Source organism: Pezoporus occidentalis, unplaced genomic scaffold (assembly GCF_034315485.1).
Source record: "Pezoporus occidentalis ecotype Australia unplaced genomic scaffold, CSIRO_AGI_Poc_V1 ctg68, whole genome shotgun sequence".
NCBI classification, from domain to species: domain Eukaryota; kingdom Metazoa; phylum Chordata; class Aves; order Psittaciformes; family Psittacidae; genus Pezoporus; species Pezoporus occidentalis.
The window spans coordinates 1,105,710-1,121,844 of NW_026916030.1; the positions used below are offsets into that span (position 1 = coordinate 1,105,710).

The following is a 16,135-nucleotide window of genomic DNA, read 5'->3' on the forward strand; positions in this document are numbered from 1 at the left end:
TGTGCCCCTGGGCAGGCAGCACAACCCGCCCTGTGCCCAGCGTGGTGCTGAGTGAAGGGTGAAGCAGGGCACGGTGCAGCCTCCGGCACGGGCACACGGAAAGGGGTTTATTTTCCGCTCTTGCACAGGAAGGGGTGAGATGCTGAGGGTGCAGAGTCCAGTCTGGAAGTAACTGCATGACCTCTGCTGAGGTGAGCTGGGAGAGAGAATGGAGATGCTGCTGGGACACCAGCCCTCTCCTGCCACCCCGTGCTTTCCCGCAGGTGATGTGGCTTCGTCCCCAGCCTGGGGCTGGACAGCGAGGTCAGAGCTGTGGCTGCGCTCAGCTCGCTCCAGTTCCTCGGTGCTCGCTAGAGTTCATTCTTGCAGGAACCTGGGAAGAGGGGAGACAAGCGGCAGTGGTGTCAGCCTGGGGTGGGTTGGTCTCCTTCCTCACTGCTCCCCACTGCTGCGCTGGGGTCCTTCAGCCTCGGACAAGGCCTGACCTTGTGCCTTTGCTGGTGGTTTAAAAGAGGAAATGGGTTTTATTCCTTACACACATCCCCACTGGGCAGATAATGGGAGTGTGCAGTGGTGCCTCAGCTGCACAAGGCACAGAAAGCGTGGTCCTGAGCTCCATGGGATGCCCTGCAGGCCCCAGTGCTCGCTGGAGCACTAAGGGACAGTCCTGTGTCCTCCAGGGACTTTCAAGACCAGGAGAGGGACAAAACCAAGTTTTGCTTGCTGGGCCAGGCTTGGCAGAAGTTAATTCCAGGACCTGGGAGTCATCCCTTGGAATACATCCCTGTCGCCCTGTGATAGTGCTCGCATTCCTCGGCTGTCACTAATGGTATGTACGGGGCACTACTGGGAAGCTGGGTGTGCTGGAGCACTCACTGCTTCTGCTGATTGCCCCTCCCTGAGGTGGTTAAGTGGCTGTTTGCTGCCACTTGCTCTTCAAACAGGTTCTTTGAGGTCTTTTCTAGCTAAGCCATTACCGCAGGCAGTGACCTGGGACGGCTCTGCCCTGAAACGGTTTCCCCTCAAGTCTTTGCGAGCACCGGGCCTGGTTTCTGGGCTTGTTTGACTGCAGTTAATGGAGCTGCCTGTTGAAACAGTGGCCAAAGCAAAGCTGCAGAGAGCTCTGCACACACCTCGGGGCCATGCGGGGATGGGCAAGACCCCCGTCCTCAGCCCTTTCACCCACGACAGCTCTCACCAGGGGCTCTTCTTCAGAGTCTGCTACGTGGGGACCCTCCCTGGTCCACGGACTTCAAAGGGAAACATCTGAACCTTCCCAGGCTCGTAAATCTGCCTCCTTCTGCGCTCCCTGACCCTTCCTGATGGACTTGGGGGGCTGCTCATTTCCTCAGAGCTGGGGTTCCTCTCCTAAGGGCTGAGTTAGAGCAGCACAAGGAGGGAACAGCCGCCCGCCCCGTGCGGGACGCGACCACTGCTTCTGCCCCAGAGCTGCCTTCCCACATGCCAGCCTTGGGGCTGCCGGCTGCTATGGGGACAGTCAGATGGTGCAGCCACAGAACCAGCTCTGCAATGGAGCTAATGGGCTGCTTGTGTTCATCTGCTATTAATTACAGGCTGCTGAGCTTAGGGAGACATTGAGTGGCACATGTGTTCCTGATGGCGCTGGCCCACATCTGCTCCCCGGGGCCGGGGTGGAGCAGTGAGCCGCTCCAGCCCTGCTCCAGGCACTCACACGTCTCCAGGCGCTCCTCAAGGAAGGAGATCTGCTCGCTCAGGGACTCGATCCTGTCCAGCTGCTGCAGGGAGTGGGACAAGCGGCTGATGGGGTCTGCGCCGACGTCCTCGGGCACGGAAGGCATGAGGTTGTGGAAGGGGGCCAGCACCAACTGCAGCTTCTGTGGGGAGAAGGGAAGCCCTGAGCGTGTCCCCGTGGGGTGCAGCACCCACCAAACCACTCAGGAGCTTCGGTTGTGGTCAAAGGGCTGTGGGGCTGGAACCCCTGGAGCGCAGGGGGCATCCTGCAGCATCTGAGCCCAGGGGGAAGTTATAAATAGAGCCAGGATGGAGGGAAACCCCGGCTGCAGCAACCCGGGGGGGAGCAGGCTGAGTGTGGCCTCGAGCTGCTCCGGGGTGGTGAGGACATGGCAGGGAGGGTCCATGCTGCAGGTTTTACCTGCTCCAGTGCTTCCACTCTGCTCCTCAGCTCTTTCAGTTCTTCCTTCACTTCACTGGGGGGACCTGAGAAAGGGACCAGGAGAAGCTCAGTGAGTTCATGCCCGTTGCCTGCAGTGAAGGGGAAGGTGCTGGGCAGAGAACGCGCTGCAGAGCTCAGGCCAAGCTCTGGTGCCTTCCACTCCCCCTGTACTGAGCCCCTGGCATCAGTCCCTGGAGCATCATTCGGATGCACCGCCTGCTCCAAGCAGTGATCCAGGCCTGCTGCTCCCAGGCACAAGCCTCTGCTGGCTGCTGGGTACCTGCAACAAAGCGGGAAGTTTTCAGGCAATGGGGTGATGCTTAAAGGGCAGGACGTGGTGAAGCCCGGCCTTCCGTGCCTGCGTCAGAGCGGTCAGCACCAGGGTCTGCCCTGTGCAGGGGAGCCCTGCAGACGTGCCCTGCTCTCCTGGCGTGCGCTGCCTGTGCTGGCCCCGGCGCATTATTACTCACGGTACGAGTTTGAAGTGTCACAGCGCGTACCAAAAGTAATAATGGGCCGTCACCAGCGGCGCCGCTGCTCCTCGCGCTGTGGGAGGGATGGTGACGATGGTGATGGCGATGATGGTGATGGAAGGAACAGCCTCATCCGGGGCACCACAGCCCATGGCCAGGCTCCGTCAGCCTTGCAGAGAGGCAGAGGCTGGGTGTGTGTGCAGGGAGGTTGGTTGGCTGGCAGAGGTCACCAAGAATAAAGCTGAGGGGCTCTGGCTGCCGTCCCCTCTCCTGCTCCAGCTGCCCTGGGGTGCAGGGTGTTAATCCCAGCTCCCACTGAAAGGGGACGTTACCTGCGTGGCTGAAGGCTCCTGGCTCCGGCGCTGGCACCAGGGGCTGGCAGCTCTTGCGGTCAGCAGTGAGGCTGAAGCCGTCCCGGCAGGCGCACTGGAAGCTCCCAGCTGTGTTGAGGCAGAGTTGGCTGCACCCATGGCTCTGCCCGGCGCATTCATCCACGTCTGAAACCAGAGGTGCAGCTCAGGGCGCTGCTGGGTGTGAGGGCTCAGCCATGCACAGGGTTGGGGACACAGTGGGACAGACTGAGCTGGTGCTGGGTGCACCTCTGGGTGCTCTCAGCACTGCAGGGGCCGAGCGCAAGCCCCCCCCCAAACCCGGGGCAGCCTTTCCCCCTGCCCCAGGCCGGGGTAAACCTGTACTAACCCCAGTGGGACCCTTTGCCCTCAAAAGAGCCCAACCCGGGAGCTGTACCCGAGGCCCCAGCCCTGTGCCGGCAGCGCTCGGCTCTCATTTACGGCCGGGGTTTTGGCTGCAGGCGGCGTGCCGGGGAGCGGTGTGCGCAGAGCCCATGGCTGCTCCTCGCACGGGGCAGTTCCTGAAGCTGTTCCCACAGCGCCAGGGGAGCTGAGCCGCTTCCCACGCCCGGAGAAGCTGTTTTAGGCACTGGGAAAATGCTTCCCCCCCCCCCCGCCCCGCGCTGGAGCCGGGGCTGTCAGCGCTGAGCTCAGCCCAGCGTGCTCAATGCTGCCCGTTTCCCCGTCTCCTGGTGAGGAGCAGGGGCAGCCCTGGAGCTGGGTGCCTGCCGCTCCTCAGGCCCCCTTCCCCTCCACCCGGGGTGTTTGCAGTTCACAGGTTTGGTGTCTGCACCCAAGTGGGGTTTACGAAGCCTGGGAGATGGGTGGTGACAAACACACGTCTCAGGCCTCCCCCCAGTGCCAGGGCTGCTCGGCAGAGCCAAGCGGAGCCTGTGCTCGCACGGACCCCGCGCAGAGCAGCGCTGGGTGCCGGGGGTGACACACGGGGGCTGGGAGCCCTGGGGCAGCCAGAGGGAGGTCAGGGCTCCCCTGGGAGCTGAGCTTCCCATCCCTTCCTGGCCAGAGCACCCAGCGCCACTGCCCTGGAGCAGGATGTGGTGTGCAGAGGGCTCACACCCTGGTTCCCGCTGTGCTCTGAGCACCAGGCACGTGCTGGTCCCTGTCCTGCACCAAGGGCTGGGGGCTGAGGGCCTCTGGAGCCCCCCGGCCACCTTGGTGCCCCCAGCCCAGCCCAGCCCGTACCTGTCTGGCAGGCTCGTCCCGTCCAGCCGGGGGGGCAGATGCATCTGTCGGGGAGGGCGCAGGTGCCGCCGTGCTGGCACGGCCCCGAGCACAGAGCTGAGGGACAGAAAACAACCACAGCATCACCGACAGCACCCACCAGCCCCTGCGTCCAGCCTGGCCTTGAGCACTGCCAGGGATGGGGCAGCCACATCTCCTCTGGGCACCCTGTGCCAGCGCCTCAGCACCCTCACAGGGAAGAGCTTCTGCCTAAGAGCTCATCTCAGTCTCCCCTCTGGCAGGTTAAAGCCATTCCCCTTGGCCTGTCCCTCCATCCCTTGTCCAAAGCCCCTCTCCAGGTTTCCTGCAGCCCCTTTAGGCACTGGAGCTGCTCTAAGGTCTCCCCTTCAGGAGCCTTCCCTTCTTCAGGCTGAATCACCCAGCGCGCTCAGCCTGGCTCCATAGGAGAGCTGAATAAACAATAGAATGAACAGGACCTTGGGATGCAGCCTGGAGAAGGGCCAAAACACCTGCAGGCAGCACAGCAGGAGGGAGGATGGCTGATAGGCATGGGCTGGGGATGGACTGTCTGCTGACACGTTCTGCATCTGTTTTGTGCCTCCTGAAAGCATTTCTATTCCATTACTGCTGATTTGTATGGAAAGGACTTACTCATTTTATTTATCCTCTGGTAGAAAGGTAGTAAGTGATCCCAAAGGAAAAATGCCTGCGAGGCAGCAGGGGAAGGCAGGGAGTTAATCAGAAATTGAACAGCGTCTGGTTGTGATGCCAGAAATGTAAATGCTTTCCTTCAGAGACGCTCTACCTGAGGGGCAACGCTGGTAACCGAGGGAGGACCGCATCCAGGGCCATGAGCTGCCTGGCCCATGGGGCCTGAGGTAAGGATGAGCACAGGCAGCGGGGTGGCACAGCAGCATCTTACCTCTATTGCAGCCGAGTGCGTGTCCATCAGCTCTGCTCCAGCCGGGACAGCACGAGGCCACGGGCTGGGGCAGCTGCCTGTACACCTGCCGGTAGGCAACCCTGTAGATGGTCCTGCAAGGCAAGGATAGGGCTGAGCATCTCCCCCAAGCACCCATTCCCAGGGGCTGGGAGCCCCTTCCCCACGGATCAGGGCAGGATTCCCCCCCCCCCCAATCCAGGTTGGGGACCATGGTGCGGGCAGCATCCTCACCTGTACGTGCTGCAGAGGTGGCCCTGGCAGGTGGTGAGGTAGGGCTGGTACACGGGCTGCACGTGGGACTCGGTGGAGGCAACGGCACGGCTCCGTGGCCCCGTGGCGCAGACCCTGCGGCTGAGCAGAGCGGATGGGTCAGGCCCAGCGCACCCCTCCTGAGCTCACAGCATCCCCTCCTCTCTGAGCACCGTGGGCATGGCAGGGCCCGATCCCCCAGGGACCGGGAGGGGACCTCAGGCTTCAACCCTTGGGGATGCTCAGGCTCTTCCTCCCCTCGGCCCCATCCCAGGGGAGCCGCTGGAGCCGGGATCTAGGGGGGATCTACGCAGAGCAGTTCTTCCACCCATCGCCTCCCTGCCCCTGAAATCACTCACTTTAGGGGAGGACTTTTCCTTTGAGACTTTTGCATTCCACAAATGTGCTCACCAGGAGATGATTTCACAGGGAGGGTCAGGCCCACCGAGGAAAAGTAGAGACCAAAGAGAAGTCTCCCTGCAGCCTCCCTGAGGTAACAGTGATCTGCTCAAAACTGCCCCCAGGTTCACAGCCAAAGGGGTCTTGGTTATAGATTCCCTTTTTCCAGCATTTTCCAGCCCCGGCAGCTCAGTCCTGCTGAGGAGCTTCTCTGCTCGCCCCAGCCTCCCAGCCCAATTAGAGACAAATAAAAGCCTGGGAATTAGCATGGCCATCAGATGGCTTCTATTAACTCCAAAAGCTCCCCTCAGCCTCACTGTTGATGCTATAGAAGATGCAGGTTTTAAATGGCAATTGTTTGTTTGCAGATGGAGGATAAAGCTCCAGCTCAGGCTGTGCTTCAGCCACCACCAGAATGGAAAAGGTTTAACGCCAGAGGAGAGGGTTTCAGTGCAGAACCAAGCTCTGCAGACAACGAGCTGTGTCTGGGGTGGGCGTTGAGTTCCTGCTCCTTTTGGCCTGGGATGAAACCAGGCTCTGGGTTCCTTCTGACCTGGTGGGAATGGAGCTGGGCCTGCCCAGCTGTGCTGCGATCCAGGGCACTGAACTGGACCCCTGGCCCAGGAAGGGGAATCACTGGAGCTGCCAGCAGCATGCTCACAGAACCATGGACCACAGTGAGCAACAACCCACAGGGGCGTTCTGTGCCTGCACTGGGCATCCCCTGAGAGCTGGAATGCTGCATCCTCCCCCGATGGTTTGTTTGCAAGGCGATTGGTGTGACGGGGCTGCAGGGGTATTTCTGCACAAGGATGCGCTTGAAAGAGGCAATAACAACTCATGGACAGCTCAGGGCCTGATGGGGGCACACACGGGAGGTGCAGGCAGAGAGGGGCTTACCCTGCCCGGGCCAGCCCGGCCACGCTGAGGGCGAGGAGGAGTCCGAGGAGGAGGCAGCCGCCGCGGGGCATGTCCCGGTCCTGCCGCCGCGCCCCGGGCTGCGCGGAACCCCCCAGGCTGGCTCCGGTGGGAAGCGCTGGCTCCTACCGCATGTCGGGTCCTTCAGCGGGGATCCCTGCGGAGAGACCAGAGCAGGGTGAGCACGCAGCATCCATCCCACTGGACACATCCGACGGGGAGCCGCTCGGGGTCAGAGCCATGGCGCCGGGTGGACACAGGAGGGCTGGGGCAGAAGCATGCTTGCTGGCGTCATGTGCCACAGCACAGGGCCATTGCCGGGTTGAACCCCAGCGGGTGGGCGCTCCCCCAGGACAAACCCGCTTTGCCCCACGCGTTTAAGCCGTGGCAGTGCTTCACCCTTGGGCACACCAGGCTCAGCACACAGGGGATGCTCTCATGGCACCAGGGGCCATGCTGCTGCTTGTCGGGTGGCAGGGAGGGGACCTGTGCCACATGAAACACGCTGCCAACTCCAGGCAGCGAGGGCAAAACAATGGCCCCCAATTTCTTAATCCATAGAGCATTGTAGAGCTGCGTTTTCCCACCACAACACTGAAATCTGATCTTCTCTTTAAAATACAAGCTCTCGCCAGAGAAAAGTGCTGTGAGGGGCAAATGTACCGTCTGCAGAGCCAGCACTGACCGAGTCACACATAGAGAGGCTTTGATTCTCTAGCAGAGGACACATGAAACAAGGCTGAAGAAGGTCACAATATCCAATTTAAACAGTATCCAGTTTAAACAATACCCAATTTAAACAGTATCCAGTTTAAACAATACCCAATTTAAACAGTATCTAACTTAAACAATACTCTTGGCCTCCGGATGGCAGCAGTTACAACCCACCTTAAAGATACCCCAGTTAAAGAAAGAATCAATCTTTCTGATTAAACCTTGAGGAAGGAGCAGCTTCACAGGGAGGCCACACAAGACGCATCCTCTGCGACTGGAAATACGGAGAGCTGCACATAAGCTGTATGAAATCCCTCGATGATATGAGGGGGATTAGACTGGAGAGCTGCAGGCTCATTCCCAAACTCTTCTGGGACAATTCCTAACTCCAAGGCACGTTGTTAGGAATAACCATCCCAAACCTGCTGACCCAGCAGTTCCCAAAGCCCTTCTCCTGAGCACTCAGAATCATCTTTTCCTTCATGCAGGTGGAGAAACTGAGGCATGGAGAGAAAGCAGCCTTCCTGCCCCCTAATACCACATGCTTTGAGCACGTGTCCATGATGATGGTGCTGAGCAAGGGGGTCACTGGCTGAGCTGCCCCTCCCCTCCCTGCTCCATCCCTGAGTGGAGCACACGGCTCTGCCTGGCTGAGCAACAGGCTTTGTGTCACAGCAATTCAACCGGTTTGCTATAAAACACCATCGGACCCTCATCCAGACCCTGAATTCAGCAGCACTGCAAAGGCTGAGCCTCTGGCTCCAGGACAGGAGGGACAAACACATCCCCACCCCATCCTATAGCCCCGTGAGCTATTCCCATGGAGCACAGCCCAGCAGGGAACCGCTGATGCCCAGACCCACAGTAACCACCCTAGCTTCAAGCCCAGCTTTGAGGCTGTGAGGAGGATTTCGGTGATCCAAAGCCTCCATTCCTCTCCAACACAGCAATAAATTCAGTCTTTAGTGGCTGATCTATGGTACCTCCATCGGGAGATCAAATCTTGGGTGGCCTGCAGGGGACACAGTGAAGAAACCTCCTTTCTCCCCAGTCTTCCCCAAGACACCCCAGGGCACCGGAGTGCTCCTCACTGCTCGCTCAGCCTCTGTTTCCAGGGCTATCCTGGGACCTTTCCCTCACAGCCCCACATCCCCATCCCGGTGCTCCTGCTCCAGCTGCAGCTGCTGCCAACCAACTCCAGCCTCCCACAGGATTCCCGCAGCTGCTGCGGGAGTTTCCCTGTGGGCAAGGCAAGAAACGCGGGGCACAAGCCTAAAACAGAGTTTGTTGTTTCACTCAAGAGCAGCGCTGCCCCACCACGAGCGGTCAGAGCATCCCTCCGGGTCCCACAGCGGCCCTCATAGCAGCAGTTGTTCCAAAAGCAGAAAATCTGATACTCTCCACTCGATTTGTAACGAGTTGATGAAAATCAGCCTCTTTAAAGCCGCGGAGGATGCCCCAGCCTCTTGCCACCACCTATTCTAATCCTCCTCTTTCAAAGCACAAAAGGAAAAGCTTTTCATGCTCAAGAAGGATAGAGAGTTTTGTCGTTCTGTCACTGCCTTTCTAAGTCTCTCGAATGAAGAGGTGAAGCCCCGTGCTCTGGCAAGTGAAGCCGTGTGGGTGCATCTGAGCTTCTGCTGTTTCAGGGGCGCTGCCCCAATGAGTTTGGAGCCCTTCACAGCCGGAAACATTCCCATAACTCTCCCAAGCCGGCTCTTGCCACAGCAACCACGGGAAAATCCAGCCCAGCGAGTGGGTTTGTCCAGGTCTGCCCATGAAACCAAGGCTAAACCCCAGCTGATGCCGCAGCAGGAATCAGGGTCTGCCTGCAAAGTGGAGCAAGAGAACCCAGTCCCTCAGGAGGATGAAATCATCCCTATGGGAACGCCACAGCTGCACCTTTCCAAGCCTCCTAGCCTGGTTCTGCAGGTGAAACCGCTGCTCCTAACTGCGCGTGGACCTGCCCTGGGAGCCAAACCCCCCCCCGGAGGGGGATTTTCCCTGCTGCACGCCTCCCGCTGCTCTCTGTGCTGGCTGGGACGCGGGTGCAGGACGGAGCGAGGACGGGGACTCTGCAGCGGGGCGCAGGACACGGGTATCCCGGGGGGGGGCTGAAGGGATCAGGGTATCCCGGGGGGGGGCTGCAGGGATCAGGGTATCCCGGGGGGGGGCTGCAGGGATCAGGGTATCCCGGGGGGGCTGCAGGGATCAGGGTATCCCGGGGGGTGTGGAGAGTGCAGGACGCGGGTGCCCGGGGGTGGATGCAGGGATGGGGGTACCCCGGATACCGCGGCCCCGTTGCGGGGCTGCTCCCCTCTTCCCGAGCAGACCGAACCCGGTCTCCAGGGGCTCCCCCCCCCCCCCCCCCGCCGGCCGGGCGGGCTCTTCCCGCAGCCCCGCCGCAGCCCCCCCATCCCCTCCCCTCCCGCGCTGCCGCAGCGAGTCCCAGTCCCGGGCCCGCTCCGCCAAACGCCGCCCCGCGCCCGTCCCGTCCCGTCCCTCCCCGCCGGAGGATGCGGCCGCCGGGACTCACCGGTGCCGGAGCCGGAGCCGGAGTCACCGCCGCGCCGCGGCCCCCGCGCGTTTCCTCCCCCGGCCCGAGCCGGTCCCTCCGCCCCGGCCCAATGAGCTCAGGCGGGAGGAAAACGGAGCCTCCGGCCGGGGGGAAGCGCCGGGGCCAGGGGAGCCTCCGCCTGCCCCCGCCCCGCCGGCCCCGACAGCCGCCACCTGCCCCCGGAGGGGAACACGGACCCGGGGACACGGCGGGACCCCCGGGAAGCTGGGTCCTTTGGGGGGGCCGGGGGGAGCATGCAGGGACAAAGCGGGATCCCCTCCGGGGGAGCCTGGCACTGGTGCTGTGCCCCGTGTGCTGCCGCTGCGGAGCTTATCCCGATGGAGATGGGGGTTATGGGGGAGCCCGGACCCTGCACTGATCCGGAGCCTCACCTGCGGAGTCCTTAGAGCAGGCTGAGCCCCACAGCCTCTGCCTGCCCCACACTGTGGGGACACGAGGTCCCTCCCCCGCAGAGCAGCTCGCTTGGGTGGGCTGGGGATTAATGGCAAGAGAGGGAGATCCCAGCACAGCCCCTGGCCCAGGGTGAAATGGTCCCTCACCAGTGGCCAGGGTGAATTCATTTCTCTCTGCTGAAAACCGCTATAGCTGGGTCTGCACCCCCAGGAGGACAGATAATTCCAAGAGGAGCCATCACCCTTCCCTAGGTTAGAGACCTAACACCGCCCTGGTCCACACACAGCCCCCCATGCCCCGTTAATCCCCCTGAGCTCATTACAACAGCAAAGTCCTCCGGGAGCAGGCGATGAAGTGCCAGGACAGGGAGGCTGGTTCCCAGCAAGCCCCCAGGGATGCTGAAAGGATTCCTTGGGCGTTATCAAAGCAAACTGTGCAGCTCGGGTTGTGCCAAGCTGCCACTTGTTTTGTCTGCAGCTTGCTCTGGGAAATGAGAGCCAGAGGATTATTGTTTCTGCAGTGGCTCAGGCGCCTGCCCATGCACAGACCCAGCCTCGGGGATGGCAGGGGGCTGCTGAGCAGATGAATGGCAGGATACAGCCCCCGGGAATATTTGTTCCCATTAAGCTTTGCAATTATATTTTGAAAGCGTGTAGGCATGTAAAGGAAATATTTACCAGTTACACAATGGCTCCAAAGGAGCAACCGGGACCTGGCCCATCCCTCCTATTTCCGCAAGGATACGCTGAGGCTGTTGATTGAGCTGGAGCTGCACCTTCCAGGGAAGCTGATGGGTGCTCGATGTGTGGGGTGCTGGATGGACCCGTGTACACAGAGTATAAACTGCTTTGGTGAGCTGCTCCCTGAGGAAGGGAGCGGGATCAGCGCTAGAATGTGCTGGGGAAGGTGGAGCTCCAGAAGCACATGGAGATGGGATCCCCCAGCAGCACAGGAAAGGCTTCTGGTGCTGGTGGAAGCGCAGCTCCACGTCCCACAGCATCTCAGAGGGCACAAGCAGGTTTGCTCCCTCTCTGGATCCAGCCCACCTCTAGGGAATGTTTTCAGCTCAATCTCACGAGCACAAAGCCCAGGCAACTTTTCCCCAGAGCCTTGAGAGGTTGGCAATTACCTCATTGCACAGAGTGTGATTGTGTTCTGTGCTGCATGGGGGAGATGATGCTCAACTCGCCTAATAACTGCAAAGTGCACTTGGAAACCAATGGAAAGCTTTTGTCTGACCACACTGAAAGCACAGGATTAGATCTCGCAGACAAGGCACTCACCTCATCCGCTGTGCTCCATCATTTGTCCTGGGCACGGGTCCTTTCCTTATGGAGCATCTCGGTTTCTTACTGTGAGAACAGAAAACGGTGTTACACTCCCCTGGTCATGCAGGCAGAGATCAGTGACCAGCCCCTGCCCACAGTGAGGGGCTCCCCCGATGCTCCCCAACGCCCTTGTGGGGTGGAGTGGAGGATGAAAGCAGGATCGTGGCCACAGGGTTCTTGTGTCTGGCACTGAGCCCACTGCACAAACCCTCACTGGTGCATGGGTCAGCACTGTAGTGCCGGTGGTAGGGCCCGGGGACACCGTCCCTTCCCTGCTGCACAGGGCAGGATGCGCAGCGGGTGTATAGGAGCATCCTCCTCTCTCTCACACGAGCTTGCAATGGAGGTCACACTAAGGCTGGGATTTTCCAGGAACCCAAGGAAACGGGATGCCCCGTTCCTGCTGACACTGTCCCGGGTGTATACAAGTTCCCCACTGCCCAGGTGACCCTTGCACGAGTGTCAAGTCAATGGTGAGAAGGGGGTGGACTCACCCCCAGCACCCCTCATGCACTCATCTTTCAGCTCCTTGCGGGACACTGACACCCATCACAGGACTAAGCACATCGCCTTTCGGGGTCCCCATTAGAGCCTCCTCAGCCATCAGGCAATTGTTCCCCAAATGCATCGCAGCATCTCCACACTGCAAGTACTTTCATCACAAAATGTTTGCTTTTCAGTTCCGTTTACTGGGTCAAGCCTTTGCTCAAGCAAGTGCCTGTGCCAGCTGCTTAAGGACGGCATATAGCCCGTTAAAAGAGCATTTAATCCTCCTAAGGAGGGTTCAATGTCTTATATGCTAATATCCATGGTGGTGGGAGGGAATCCCCCAGGACACAGCCTGGCAAAGCTCCCCTGGAAGCAGAGGGGTTGCACCAGTGCAGGGGGAGAGGATCAGGCCTGTTGGCTCTGTCAGGACCGGTGTGATGGGTGTCTGACAGCGGCAGTCACAGGCTTTGGCTCCTGCCAGCGAGTGTCTGAATGTGAAGTGCTCGCTGGGCTGGAGCCTTCCCATGTTTCCTGCAGCGCTCCCCCCTTGCACACCAGAAGCGTGCTCCCACGGTATCTCATATTAATGCTTGTCTCCAAGCCAAGAGTGAAATATTTCTGCCCATCCTCCCTCTTTGATTTAGCAATGTCAAAAGCTCCTTGTCTCCCACTGCTTTTACCACCAATGTGAGCTCTGAGGCTTGCTGAGCGCTGGCCAAGGCACGGGGCTGGCTCTGGGTGAGGGTTTCACCCACCTCCCCATTCCCTAGAGCCCATGAGGGGGCTGGAACTCAACTTTGGTCTGGTTTTGTAGGCATGAGAAAGGAATGATTAACAGAGGAGAATTAATGGGAGATCAGTGCTCAGGTCCCACAACAGGAGCCCTCTCTTCAGGGAGGAGTGCTCACAGCCCATGGCAGCAATGGGACGTGCCCGAGCACACGAGTGCTTCCCCAAGCTGGGGCCGTGTCTGCAGCGGTGGCAGATGGAGACAGACGGATGGGGACAGACAGAAGAGTGACACACATACAGATGCAAAGCTGTGCCGCTGCTTCCAGCCACGGCTGCCCCCATCCCTGCTGTGTACAATGGGCTCTCGCTGGCCTCTGCAGGAGGCTTGCACAGAGCTGGAAGCACTTGCTAAAGCAATAGGAATTTGTGGTGCTTCTGAAGAGAGGGGGAATGGCTTTTCCTGGGCTAGGACAAACTGCTCTTCATAAGGCTCTTTGTAAACTTGATGCTTATGCGTAGGCTTTGGAGCAGCCCGCTCTGCAGAGCTCCATGAGGAAAATGACCTCCCGCTACTCCATTACGCCCCATATTGTTCTGGGTTGCGTCAGCTGCAGACCAGTCATCTCAGTGGAAATCTAGAGGAGCCCACTGATGTCAGTGGGATCAAAGCAGGTCAAACCAAGAGGAGTACTTGGCCCATAGGGCTCGCTCTGTCGTCACCACTTGCCCAGAGCTATGCATAATCGTGACCGAGATTTGAGTCCCACAAAGGGACTCTTTTTGCCTGAGTAAGAACTTTGCAAGCATTAAGCATGTTGAGGACATCAGAACTTAAGGCGACCATAGAGACATAGACATAGAGCTGCAGCTGTGCAACACTGAATGTATGAACAGGGCAATGTCCTGTAGCCACGTTTATTCTCCCTTCTGTGCACACAGATGAGTTCCTATCTACATTTAGAGGAGGCAGCGATGACTGCCGTGTGAAAGCTGGGAAATGATTCATCTCACCCAGGAATAAACTGAATTCTGAGGCTTTCTGTGAAATCTCCCTGGCAAAAGTGGTGTTAGTCAGCAGGGAACGGTCCCCACACTGCTGCTCCCTCTGTGTCCTTCCCTGGGGAGCGTGGTGGGGATTGCAGTGGGCTGCATGCACAGCTCCATCCCTTCACCGCAGCCATCGCAGCGAGCAGCTCAGGAGAGCGATTCGCACAGGGCTGGGTTTTGCTCTGATTTTCCTTCTCTATCAGGAGAGAGCTCCAGAAACCTGCACTAATTGGAGCTGCTCTGCAGCCACCTCCCCAGCTACGGCCAGGACAGGAACCCAAGCAAGGACAGAGCGAAACCACACTTGTGACCACCCTGTTCTGCTGCAGAGACCCTTTCCTTAGTTAAAAGCTCAGCCTCCCCCCGCGTTCCTCCCTTCTGCTGCTGCTGGGACCGAGTCGGGGTCGTGCGCTCTCATTTGCTGAGGTTTGTAAATCTGTCTACCCTGAGCAGCCCCATCTGCAGCAGCAGAGGCTGGGAAATGGCTCAGGCGAGCCTGCGGCCCGTGTTCAATTTCTCTTCCTTACCTCTCGGGAAGCTTGTGCCGAGCTGGTGGCTTCACAGCATGGAGGGGACTGACTCAATCGGCAGAATGAATGCTGGGTCACAGGGAAGAGCATTCAGAACGTGCCAGGGCAGACTCTGTGTTTGCTGCTGTTACCCAGAGCAGAGACAGCTCAGGGTCCAGCCACTGCATCTGGGCATCTGTCTCTCCCAGCTTCCCAAGCAGCGGCAGAGCTTCCCAATCTGTTTGTAAATCACTTTTACTGCTGACAAAGCCGTGTTATTTCTTATGTTTGATTCTCTGCCCAGGGAATTGATTTGGTGGATGTTAGACCCTGGGAAGAAGTACGCTGGGTTATTTCTATCGAGACCCATACACCGCTGTGGTCCTACTCTGTGCAGCCAGACATGCCTGGGCATCCCAGCTGCTGCTATCCATGGCCAGCCTTTTATCCCTCAAAACCCCAGATCCTGGACTGAAAGCCTCTTGCCTGCACTGTGCAATGACACAGACCAGGACGGCAGGACCCACAGGTGGCTGAAAGCAGAGAGCAGGCTCACAGTCCCATGGCTGTGAATGTGAGAGGCTTTGCCCAGCTCCTGGCACGCACGGGCACACTCTAAGCTTGGCCATTAGCCAGGGTGAGCACAGGTCTGCGTGACAGCAGCGATGGTCCCTGCCCGTAGCACCGTGTCCTGCCTGCAGCACCGCATCCTGCCTGCATCCTGCCCGCATCCAGGGGCTGAACTCTGTTGCAGAGCAACCTGAAATCAGCAGCATCGCGGCTTCGGATCCTGCCGTGTGGAGGGGAGAGCACAGGCAGGAGAGCGCAGGCAGGACGAACAACGTGGTGTTGCACCAGAGATTTCAGACAGATGGAAAAAGAATGAGTTACGGAAAGAAAAGGGATTTGCTCAGAATTTCCAGCTATCTCACAGGTATTTTGCAAGTGTTTGCCGCTTTCCTCTACACGCACAGAGGTGAAAACGACCCCCTGAGTTCTCCACTCCTGGAAAGCAGCCTGAGTGCCAGGGGACTGTTAACCTAAGTGCCGCAGGCTGGGCTCTGCTCCGAGCAAACCACCGCTGGAGACGCTCCCCGGCTCAGCACGTGCGAGGCTCACACAGCCTCAGCCGAAGGATGCTTGAAAACCCCTTTTGCTTCAGCAGCCCTTTGCCACTGCTGTGTGTTCAGCCGGCTCCCCGGGCTCCTAATGTTGTACCTGCCTGAGCAGGGGCAAAATCCCACTCAGAGCCCTGGTGAGGACACACTCCCATTGCCCCCAGCACCAGCCGCCCATCCCATCCCATCCCATCCCATCCCATCCCATCCCATCCCACCCCATCCACCCCGTCCCCGCTGCGGTGATGGCCGCGGCTCGTTGGGTACCTGCGGGGTGCCGCCATCGCCCGCTGTGCCGGGATCAGCCCCGCTGCCACCGCCGCGCTTCCCGGTGCCTCCCGGCGGCCGTCCCTGCCCGGCTGCCCCGGGTGCTGCGGGCCTGGGCAGCCGCCTCGTGCCATGGCCACGCACAGGCAGGAGGTGGCTGCCGAGGTGGGAAAGGGCGGCTTTTTATGCTTTTCTTCCTGTATAAATCAGGCCGGGGATGGACAATCCCAGACAGGACTTCCTGTGTGTGTTGTGCTCTGATAACGGGCT

The 16,135-nt window shown here is 59.5% G+C and overlaps 1 protein-coding gene across 4 annotated transcripts; it reads right to left on the reverse strand.

Annotated features, from left to right (window-relative positions):
- Nucleotides 1-90: 90 nt before the first annotated feature.
- EGFL7 (EGF like domain multiple 7) lies at nucleotides 91-16,041 on the reverse strand. 4 transcript variants are annotated; one of them, XM_062641083.1, is made up of 10 exons: nucleotides 15,866-15,932; nucleotides 11,659-11,727; nucleotides 6,673-6,847; nucleotides 5,356-5,475; nucleotides 5,104-5,216; nucleotides 4,182-4,277; nucleotides 2,961-3,125; nucleotides 2,135-2,199; nucleotides 1,694-1,856; nucleotides 91-373 (listed from the first exon to the last, which is right to left on the reverse strand). In XM_062641083.1, the coding sequence occupies exons 3-10, from the start codon at nucleotides 6,741-6,743 to the stop codon at nucleotides 351-353; spliced, it is 816 nt and encodes a 271-aa protein (XP_062497067.1). In that variant the 5' UTR covers nucleotides 6,744-6,847; nucleotides 11,659-11,727; nucleotides 15,866-15,932; the 3' UTR covers nucleotides 91-350. The 4 variants fall into 4 exon arrangements, with proteins under 4 accessions (XP_062497067.1, XP_062497065.1, XP_062497068.1 ...); XM_062641081.1 differs by lacking the exon at nucleotides 6,673-6,847 and having other exon boundaries at nucleotides 15,866-16,041; XM_062641084.1 differs by lacking the exons at nucleotides 11,659-11,727; nucleotides 15,866-15,932 and adding an exon at nucleotides 9,941-9,961.
- Between the last annotated feature and the right edge of the window lie 94 nt (nucleotides 16,042-16,135).